Here is an 11,799-nt window from a genome sequence, read left to right on the forward strand (position 1 = left end):
ATTTACTAACCAGCGAGGAGAGCACCGCGGAGCGGTGCTCGGGCCGCGCGCAGCGCGGCTCGAGGGCCGAAGGCCCGAGAGAAAGGTCAAACTTCGCGTCAGCGAAGTTTGCCTACCTTTCTAGTATTTTTACTTAAAATTAGTAATGTAAATCGAGAATGGTAAGTAATATTTTTTTTATTTCAAGCATGTAGGTATGGCCCTACTAATTTGAACAAGTTTTGAATACCTAGGTATGTATTTCTTGTTTTCACAAAAGTGTACCTGTAAAAGATCAAAGAAGATACGATAGGTTTGATAGAATATTTTCTCTAAAATAGCTTTAAGATTATGTGCAGACACCAATCCGTCAGTTCATATTTTTAATGGTAAGTAATACAGATACGAATTTATAGATGATGTCAGTTTGTAACTTTAAAAAGCCATTAGAGGGACGAATTCGTAGCTTTATCCACAGCATTCTTATGTTAGTGTAGTTTATTATGTGTAAAAAGGGTATCAAATACTTATGAAAAAAAATCGATTAACTGCAAAATAAGTTATTAGAAAATGTAAATTTATTAAGTTAATTTCATATTTACATTCTGAAAAAATGTCATGACTTTTGCGAACCTTGCTTATATCTTATCCCATAATATCCAAAAATTAATTTTTATATTTTAATTTTCAGGTTTATTATCATGTCCTTGTACACACATGCTATAGTTCGTTTTGATGACGGTATATACACATATGTACCGAAGAAAAATATTAAATATACTCCGTATTCAGTTGTAACAAAATGGAAAAGTTCATCATATAATGTAGAACTGTTATGTTTGGCAAATAAAGAAGCATGCCACGCAGTCACATCAACACTAAATGGTGGTGACTTCCCTCGGGTTGGTGAGTAATTTTTTTATGTTCCATATTTTTGTCATTGTTATTATCATTTTAATAACTTTTAATAAGTAAATGCTGTACTATGTTATAGTGTTTGAACGCTGTAGCAATTTAACGCAAGTTAATGCATGTGATGAGGATGTAATTACTACAGAAGACATATCAGGTAATAGTAATGACATGTCAAGTAATAGTGTTGGTTACGTCCCATCCTCAAATTCTTCTTATGATTCATCCGACAGTGAGTTACTGGATAATCCGAGAATCCGAGTCTTTGGTAAGTTAAAATTGTTTTCAAGTACATATAAAAATCGGGGTAAGATTATTGTTACATCCTAATTCTAAAGTTAAATGATGGTGTAAATAAAATGTGTCTATAGTAGTGCAAGTAAAACACAAATATGTTAAATTTTAAAACGTTTACTTTTTATATATGAAATGTAAACAAAAAAATCCTAACAAAATTTTAAAATTTATTTACCTACTCGTTCGTACATAACAAATTGCTTATACGTAATATGAAGTGGTTAGAAATATGTATCTCTAAACTTATGTGCTATGCACATATTAAAACAAGAAATGTTTTGACACTCAAGAAAAAAATATGTCATAATGATAATGTATGAAAGAAAATGGATTATTATTTTTTTTTAATAGAGCCAACATTAGATCCTGGTTCTGATAGTGATGGTTTTGATAGTGACGAACATTTTGAAACTAATACTGAAGTTGAATCATTAGATATAGATAAAATTGCCCCAACTCGCATCCAAGTGCATTCTCAAATAATATTGGCCCCGGGCAATTTACCCCAAAGCAAAAAAAAGAATCCGTGTTACCCAAAAAAAAAAATTACTGTACATTTTGCAAGAAAACTAATACAAATATTGAGAGGCATTTCCAGCAAGTACATTGTGAAGAACCGGAAGTAAAACGATTTGTCATTTTACCTAAAAGTAAGAAAATATAGGACATTCACATATAAAATAGAATGTATACAGGGTGATTCACAAATGGTGACCAAAAATGAAACCTCGTATTCTTTGGTGAATTTTAAGGGGTCTTTTGTATAAAGTTTTTCTCTAGGACGCTTCGTTAAAAAGATACAGGGTGTTAACTAAACGAAAATATTTTGAATTTTTTTAAATAGATTTTGGACATTGTTTACATAAATACATATGCCCAATTTCAAATTATTTCAGTTACTAGTTTTTAAATTATTTAAAAAAATTAAAAATATTTTTTGAATCTTTTTAACGAAGCGTCCTAGATAAAAACTTTATAGGAAAGACTCTCCTTAAAATTCAGCAAAGAATACGAGCTTTCATTTTGATCACCATTTGTGAATCACCCTGTATAGTAGCGGCAAGAATTCGAACGACTTACGTCACGGGTGACGTTACGCAATTGTTTTTATTGCCCGTATATTTTGGATAGATTATCACATTAAAGGCCTGCAGATACATACGCGGTAGCGGTGGCGTTTGAATGTAACGTATAGAAACAAATGGGTCAAAACGTACATGTCGCGGTACAAGCGGTCTTTGTATTCAAATTCGAATAACGCCACCGCCATCGCTACCGAATATGTATGTGCAGGCCTTAAAGACAATCATTTTCTATAATTTATTGTAATATATAGTGTAAACATTTAGTGTAATATTGTACAGGGTGTAACTGTTAAGTTTAGCCAAACTTTAATGGTGTATTCTACCGATGAAAATAATCAACCTTTGCCCTATAAAAATTTTTGATAGGACGCTTCCCTACGGAGATACAGGGTGTTAAAAGTTTCAAATATTTATATTATTTTTCCTGTAACTTCAATATGGCAAAAAAGATTGAATTATACAAGTTGGGAAATGACATTTTTTCAGTAGGGACTATTTTTTCATGGATAACTTATTCCAAAATATACTCCAGTGGCGTAGTTATTGAGGGAGTATGGGACATTTTTTGAAAAAGAAAATTCGAATGCCACTTGTTTTTTAAATAATTTTAAATGTTTTCAAAATGTACAATCAATTTGTGTAAATGAAATATTCTTGTAAAGTATTCTTAAAATTTACTAGTCTTCAGATAATTCGGAAATCAAATAAGAAAATACTTATACCTACGTTGGTAGTTACTATTTTTTATTGATTGTTAAATGTCTAACAATAAATGCAGTACCTAATATTTTTAAGATATTTCAAAACACTACACATAAAAAAATAATATAAATATTTGAATGTTTTAACACCCTGTATCTCCGTAGGGAAGCGTCCTATCCAAAATTTGTATGGGGCAAAACTTGTTATTTTCATCGATAAAATACGCCATTAAAGTTTGGCTAAACTTATCATTTACACCCTATATGGTTTTTATATTTTCAGTTGCAGTTGGAGTTTTTTAAATACTTGATGAAAATATGTCGTACTCAATTGTTCATATGACGTAAGTCGTCTGAATTCTTGCCGTTAACAGAAATGTACCAACAAAATTCAATGTCATGAAATAAAGTGAGGTGTCTATAAAAGTTTACTCTAAAATGCTTCTTTAATATGTTATAGGCATTGAAGTTTCAAAAAACAACTGCAATACCGTAATTTCTAATTTTTAAAACAATTTGTTTTCAAAGTTACACAATTTACTTGATTTATAACTTTTGCGTTGACTCAAAAACAACTTGGTACGCATTACAGGGAAGTCATAAGACCAATTTGTTCTTACAAAGAGAACGTGGAATATAAAAATTTGTTTAGTTTATTTAAAATGTCGATGATTGTAGATTTAATTTATTAAAGCCATAAGAATTTGGAAAAAGCAATTTTACTATATTACAAAAAATATATATGTATATACAGGGTGTTTCAGAAAGACATCCCGTAAATTCAAGTACGACAAAAAATATGAATTTTTTGTCTTATGAACTACATGTCTATCTCTTATTTTCGAGATACAGAGAGACAAAATAAAATAAAATTAATTAAATTTAAATAGAATTTTTACGAAAATTTCCAAACGGTGCGAAATATTTTTATGAAATTTGGTATTCCGGGGTTCCTAAGATCGCCAAATACGCTGGTCTAATTATTTTTTGTATATTTCATAGAGGGTGCTAGTTATGTTATATTCGTACATTTTAAGTTCTAATTTTTTTAAGGTTAGATTTTTTTACTATTTGGCCTCCTATTTCTTATGTACAATTTAATTTTTTTTAAATAATGTAATATTTTTGAGAAAAAAGACTTAATTAAACTCTTGCAATATTACGGTGTATAAAATAAGTGACTTCTCAAAGTAGGCTTATGTCAAAACTTATTGATGGAATTGTCATAAACAACGCATACATTCTTAGTAATATTTTAAACCCTAATTATGCTTATATCAAAATTTTAGTGATTGTTAAAATTTTGATATAAAGTTAATTAGAGTGTAAAATATTACTAAGAATGTATGCGTTGTTTATGAGACACTCATCAATAAGACTTGACATAAGCCTACTTTGAGAAAAATCACTTATTTTATACACAGTAATATTTAAGAAATCAATTAAAAGCCTTTTTTTTGTCGAAAACCGTCCACAATAGGAAGTTCTAACAAGAGTACATTATTTTTAGAAAATAAAATTGTAGGTACATTAGAAATTGGAGCCCGAATGGTAAAAAAACTAAATTTAAAAAAAATTAGAATTTAAAATGTAATACGAATGTAGCATAACTAGCGGCCTCTATGAAATATACAAAAAATAATTCTTACTTTTTGTTGTACCCCCTGAATTTACGGGAGGTCCTGTATATATAATTTTTTCCTTTTGTTCTTCTGTATCTTTTTAGTGGAGCATTTTTAGTTGGAGAGTCAGGGTAATTTTCAGAGTCAGGGTTTTTGGATGTTCATGCTAAATAAAAATTTTTTGTTGTAATTGGTAATAACATACTTCAGATAAAGTCTCTAATAGGTACTAGGGAGGTCGGAAAGGTCGTTGTTATTGCAAAATAAATTCCAAAAATGCATTTTTTTTTACTTTTTCTTGAATTCTACTATTGGTTTTAGGAAAAAAGGTAATGATATAAAAGTTGTTCAGAATCAAATTTTCTACAAGAGAGATTCGGTTACTAATGTTGAATTTTGTTTTTCAATTGCGAAATTGTTTGTCAATAAAATTGAAAAATCTGCATATTGAGAAAGTAAGTACAAACAATTCTTAATTGTTATTGGAACTGCACTGTAGGATGTCTTGGTTAGTCGAACATGTAATCCCAAGGCTATTTTCCCATCTTGAAATGGTGGCCTATTGCAAAATTATTTGTCCATAAATTTCAAGTAGCTAAGAAATTGGCGGGTTTTTAAATAAGTTGATGAAACCAATTGAATCATTAGCTTGTGATGTACTTATTAAATGCTGAAAAGGGATTTTTTTACATTGAAGTTTAACAACATTTTTAACAACAAATGTCCGTCGCTAGGACCGTATTTCAGCAAGTTTTCAATTTTGAGAATCTCGACAAATTGCATTGTAATGCAAGTAAAAATACATTAATTTAAAAAAAATCCTTACAATCGGACCGATAGAAGCCGAGATCCTCAACTTTTAGTAATTGTAATCACTTTTGTAGCTATTTGAAATTTATGGACAAATAATTTTGCAATAGGCTGCCATTTTGAGATAGAAAAATAGCCTTGGGATTACATATTACATCCTCCAGTGCAGTTCCAGTAGCAATTAAGAATTTTTTGTACTTTTTTGATATATAGATTTTTCAATTTTATTGACCTTTTTTAAACAATTTCGCATTTAAAAAACAAAATTAAACATTAATAACCGAACCTATCTTGTAGAAAATTTGATCTGAACAACTTTATATCATTACCTTTTTTCCTAAAACCAATAGTAGAAGAGCTATTCAAGAAAAAGTAAAAAAAATGCATTTTTGGAATTTATTTTACAATAAAAACGACCTTCTCCACCTCCCTCGTATTAGAGAATTTATGGTCATCTTAAGTAAGTTTACCTACCGATTACAACAAAAAAATTCTATTTAGCATGAACATCCAAAAAGTTGACTTTTCAATGCTTTATACAGTATACCTTATTTGTTTCATGACTTGTCTGCCTAATAGTTTGTTGGTTTATTTTTGGAACAACCTTTATAACAATTTTTTATGTACGTATTTAGATTGTCCACAAAGAAGAAGGTTTATCGCAGAATTGAGACTTCGTGGGAATTTTGAATACAATTCAAAAGCACTGCACTCGGATGCTGACCTTGTGGTTGCCAGAAAAATAAATAACATTCCAAAATCTAAATATACGGTGTGCCCTAAGTGTAAAATATTTATTACAAAACCAGCCTTAAGAAGGCATTATAGAAATTGTTATGAAAATATTCAGTCTGGCACTAATAGAGGTATTTTATCAAATAGTAAGGCATTATTTAATTATGTTCATCCTTTGGCAAATGAAATTTTAAAGACTTGCATACTGTCTTCAATGAGGGATGATGTAATATTTTCCTTAATAAAGTATGATAAGCTGTTAGTTGTCTATGGTAATGCAATGTGTATGAAATACAGAAGCAGACATCATTATGACATGATAAAAAATCGTTTGAGAATAATGGGTAGATTTCTTCAAGTTGCTAAATCAGTTAATCCTGCAATAGATGATTTTGCATCATTATATCAACCACCAATATTTGATACAATAATTGAGGTATTACATCAGTTTGGTAATTATGATAAAATTTCTGGTTACTATGAAAAACCAACGTTGCCAAGTACGATAGGAACTGCTTTAAAATACATTGCCAATTTATATATAATGGAATGTATAAAATCTCGAGATGAGAAACAAAAAAAGGATGTAGAGGACGTATTAGTTCTTTTGAAGACAGGGTTGCAAGGACCAGTTAATAAAACGGCTGCAGAAAGTCTTTTGCACCAGAAAAGACAGAAAAAAGAGGTTTTACCACTTACAGAAGACGTAAGAAAATTGAATGCATATATAACCAGTAACTAGCAGAAGTATTATGAAGAAATAAGTGACAAGGAATTTTCTGTAGCTTCTTGGCTAAATTTATTAAAATTTACATTAATATCCATATTAGTTTTTAACAGGAAAAGACCAGGTGAACTTGAGAGGGCTATGATATCCGATTTGAACAATTTGCAATACATTGAAGAACAAAATTCTGAAGCCTTTGAGTCGCTTTCAGAAGAAGCTAAAAAGGTAGCTAAATCTTATGCTCGTTTCACAATAAGAGGTAAATTAGCCAGAGGTGTGCCTGTACTTCTTAATAAAAATAACAATACATACATAAAATTACTCATACGATTTCGCCGAAAAGCTGGAGTTCACAAAGACAACCCATATGTATTTGGCCTGCCGCAAAAAGGTGTATCTAATTCCTTTAGATATTTAAGAGCTGGTCTTTTATTGGCAAAATATTCAGTAGATTGTGGTGCAAAAAATCCTTCTCTTCTTAGAGCTACACTACTAAGAAAACACGTTGCTACTAAGTCTGCACAGATGAAATTAGACAGTTACAATGTGGAAAATCTCCAAAATTTCTTGGTCATGCACCTAAAATACATAATGAGTATTATAAACAACCAATTATAAATAGAGATATAATCAACATGTCTCAATTATTAGAGATAGCCCAAGGTACCAAGACAAACAAAGTTGCTATGGGAAGTACCACATTGGATGATGAAATTGCCATGGAAACTGCCATATTAAGTGATGAAATTTCTCACGAAACCACATTAGATGTTGATGCCATTGAAACTGCATTGGATGAGAGTGAATTTGATTTAACAAACTCTTCTTCACTACCTTCTCCCTCCATGAATAAAACACTTTCGACTTCAAATACAAATGTTAAAAGGACACGTCTTATCGGTATATATTTCATTTGCATATTAAAACTACTCTTTCAATATTAAATTACTGCATGTTACACTAATTTACTTAAATATATTTTTTTCGAAATATTATTTCAGATATGGATTTAGGATACGTTCCAAGGAAAAGCTGGACGACTCCAGAAAAACAAAATGCGCGTGACTTATTTGCAAACTGTATTGAAAGCAATGTATTGCCGTCTCTGAAGGACTGTAAAATTGCACAGCAAAATAATATACACCTGAAAAATAGGAGCCCTCAGCAGTTGCGATTATGGATTCATAATGAAATTAACAAAAAAAAAGAGTAAGTAAATTATTAACACAACAAATATTTTCAATTAGTCATAATTTAAAATTACATTTTTTAAACTATAATGTTGTTACAAGTGATCTATTCATAATGTTCAGGATGTAGATATGTTTTACAAAATAAATTAATTGAAAATGTTGAAGAATTAACCGCTTAATACTTTGGTTTCTTTATGTACCAAAAAAGTTATTTTATTGTTATTTCTTGCAGTTGAATATAAGTACAGTATTTTGAGAAAAAACAAGTAGGTATAGAAAAACAATGGTTTTAAATGCAAATTAACTCCACTGCCATATGAAAACATAAAGGTTGTTGCTCATTTAACAGCACGACAACTGCTCGCTCTCACTACACTGTGAGCATGAACTGTGTCTCGTTTGACATGCATTAATAAAAATGTTATCCTAGCAAAAAATAGCTTTAATAGTTATTTTGTTAGACGGAAAGGAGAAAAATTGAAAAAAATATTGAATAAATAAGTAGATATCATATTTTAATGTATGAAGGAGTGCTAATGTTGTGCCGTTGCTGTTAAGTGGGCATATTCTCATTTAATATACAAAAATGTAAAATTGTCGACGGCAAGCAGTTGCCATTCAAGCGTTGTGCTGTTAAACTAAAGGTGGCATTACACAATGCCAGCAACTTGTACAAGTCGCTAATAGTATGGGAGGTAGGGTACATTTGAACAAGTCATTTCATACCGACTGAAAATTAACAATAGTTTTCACAAACCATTTAAGAGCTCTAAACGTCAGCTGCTCCAGTAGCAGTGGAACTAAAGGTGGCAGCATGAGAAATATGTTAAAAAAAATATGGTTTGAATATATTCATATCATATAAAAATTCATGATAGTTTTTCCGATTATTTTTAACTAAAAAATAATGATCAGCTGAATTGAAGAGAGGGGATTATACGTAAGTCACTTATATGCGCCATATTAAATTTTTTTAAGTATAAAGTCATTTTATACCTTATGAAACATATGCAGTTGAATTTTTATACTTTTAAAATAATAAAAGAAAATCGTGTCGTATTTTTAACGAGGGTAAGAGGGCCAGTCAGCGTCATAAACAGGCTGCGCACTCAGTGCATCTGAGCGATGCATAGTCACTTTGGCAAACGAATTGACGATCTTTACACCCACAAACATTCAGCTGACAGTGATTTTTAATTTTGTTAACAATAAAAATACACTATATTTTAATTTCAATCAGTATTAATGAAATTGATTAATTACTTTTGTATCGGTAAAGATATAATGATAATTTTTCTAATTTTAATTTTTTTTAGTAAAGTAAAAAATTAAAATATCTAGAATTAAAAAGATTTGTATCTTAGTTTTTTTATGAATTAATATTTCTATGCATAATTTAAAATCACCATGAAGTTAATAAGTATGAAAAATTTATTAAAAGATCGTTATTCACAGCATAAAGTGGCATTATTTATATTAAATTAATATAATAGTGATTGAAATTAAAATATAGTGTATGTTTATTATTAACAAAATTAAAAATCACCATCAGCTGAATGTTTCACCATCACCATCGCTCAGATGCACTGAGCGTACAGCTTGTTTATGACGCTAACTGACGCTATTACTGTCGTTATAAATGACAAGCTATAAAATGACTATACTTTAAAGCATCTCATGAATCTTTGTACAGTATGAATATACTCAAACCACATTTTCTTTCAACAACTTTCGCATGCTGTCACCTTTAGTTCCACTGCGGGTGTGGTAACTGACACTCATTTATTCGGTATAAAATTCCTAGAAAAAATGTTACGCTACCTCCCGTACTATAAAGTCCAGTACTGGATTTTAGTATTTAATCTGTGTAAACAGATAGTTTAGTATTAAAATATCAGTTTACGCTAATTAAATACTAACTTCTACAAGTTACTGGCATTGTGTAACGTCGCCTTAAGGTGGCCATATCCCTGGCCGAGAAATACTCAAATTTCTGGCATTTTTAGGTACTGAAATGTTGAAAAGTAAAACGTGTAGAACAAAACTAAGCACAAAAATAAAATCCTTGGATGTTCTGTTTATTCATTGTTACTATTTAAATTTACTCAAATAAAATAATAACTAAAAAAAGCGTTTGTAAAACATGCGTTTGCTGTTATCCTAACCCCACATGTTAAGAATTACTTTCTTGTAGTTATAAATAAAAGTAAACAATTTTGTTTGTAGGACTAAGCAAGTAAATGTTATAAGAATATTTACATGTGGAGTTGTATATAAAAGTTAGTATTTTCGTAGATTTTAGTAGGTACCTAAAACCCTGATGGTTTGATCGTTTTTTTGCAACTCTGTTTATTCGTTTTAGTGCGGTATCTTTGAAAATACCCAGATGGCATGACATAACATTCCTATTATTTGATAAGCTTTAGATTATTCAGTTATTAAATGTTTGAAATTATTTGTCTTTGTGGAAAAAACTATTTAAAGAATATGGCGCCCTTAACTAACATTAATATAGATGCCCGAGACAGCCTACCTTCAACGCTTGACTAAGTTCAAAGATTTTCAATATACAGGGTCATCCAAAAGTCCCGGTACGGCAGAAAAACTTTTGTTGAAAGCATTTTGGGAAAAAATGTTTCAGACAAAAGTGTAAGGATTTTTCCCAAAATGCTTTCTTTGAAAGTTTTTCTGCCGTACCGGGACTTTTGGTTAACCCTGTATAAATACATTGCCTGGTTAATATCACATGAGATGTAGCTAATGCACATGAAAACTGAAGTGCTACATTTTATAAATGAGGTTTCTTAGTAAAAAAAACTGGCTACAAGTTTTAAGCATTCTCGTGTTATCAGTGTTAAGCAATTAATTTTGCAAATAATCTAAATTAAATGTTTATTAAACAAATAAATTTATTTTGACAGGACCCAATGCAGCGAAAGGTTGGACTGATACAGAAAAGAAAATAATAAACGAAGTTTTTCAAGAGTATATTAAACCAGGATGTTCAAACTATCCTAGCACCACAGAAATTATGGAAGTTATTTCAACTTACAAGGAAATACAACATAGAACACCTACAATAATTAAAAGTCGAATTCAATATTTAAAAAACTGGCATTGAGAGATTTAAATTTGATTTGAATCAAGGCAGGAACCAAATCCCTGTAAAATTGATGGTGTATTTTTAATTTTGTTAGCGTATTTTTTATGATTGGCTATTATAAAATAATTTTCGTAGTTTCACTGTTACCGTGTTAATCTAAATTAAGGCATAGGATATATACTTGTATGAATATTTTATATATTTGTTTATTTAATATTATACAGTGTGTTTCAGAAAGACCTCCCGTAAATACAGGGGGTGATAGTACGACAAAAAATAAGAATATTTTATCATATGAACTATATGCCTATCTCCTCTTGTTTTCGAGATACAGAGCGACAAAATAAAATTGTTTAATAGAATTTTTAGGAAAATTTCCAACCAGTGCGAAATATTTTTATGAAATTTGGTATTCCGGGGTTTTTAAGGATACCAAATACACTGGTCTAATTATTTTTTGGATATTTCATAGAGGGCGCTAGTTATACTACATTCTAAGTTCTAATTGTTTTAAGGTTAGGTTTTTTACCATTCGGACTCCAATTTATGTACAATTTTCATTTTTAGTCATTACTAACTACAGTCACTAACAATCACTAAGATTTTGATATAAAGTTAAGTAATTAGAGTTTAAA

At 30.0% G+C, this 11,799-nt stretch overlaps 2 protein-coding genes across 2 annotated transcripts; both read left to right on the forward strand.

Moving 5' to 3' along the window:
• The first annotated feature begins 1,396 nt into the window (after nt 1–1,396).
• On the forward strand, nt 1,397–6,893 carry LOC108916693. The gene is made up of 2 exons (XM_023456682.1): nt 1,397–1,838; nt 6,042–6,893. Exon 2 carries the CDS (start codon nt 6,356–6,358, stop codon nt 6,881–6,883), a length of 528 nt encoding a protein of 175 aa, XP_023312450.1. The 5' UTR covers nt 1,397–1,838; nt 6,042–6,355; the 3' UTR covers nt 6,884–6,893.
• A 554-nt stretch (nt 6,894–7,447) lies between these two features.
• On the forward strand, nt 7,448–11,385 carry LOC108916694. Its single transcript, XM_018722993.2, has 3 exons — nt 7,448–7,768; nt 7,870–8,077; nt 10,983–11,385. The coding sequence occupies exons 1-3, from the start codon at nt 7,504–7,506 to the stop codon at nt 11,008–11,010; spliced, it is 501 nt and encodes a 166-aa protein (XP_018578509.1). The 5' UTR covers nt 7,448–7,503; the 3' UTR covers nt 11,011–11,385.
• Nucleotides 11,386–11,799: the final 414 nt, after the last annotated feature.

Source organism: Anoplophora glabripennis, unplaced genomic scaffold (assembly GCF_000390285.2).
Source record: "Anoplophora glabripennis isolate ALB-LARVAE unplaced genomic scaffold, Agla_2.0 scaffold2269, whole genome shotgun sequence".
Lineage (NCBI taxonomy): Eukaryota > Metazoa > Arthropoda > Insecta > Coleoptera > Cerambycidae > Anoplophora > Anoplophora glabripennis.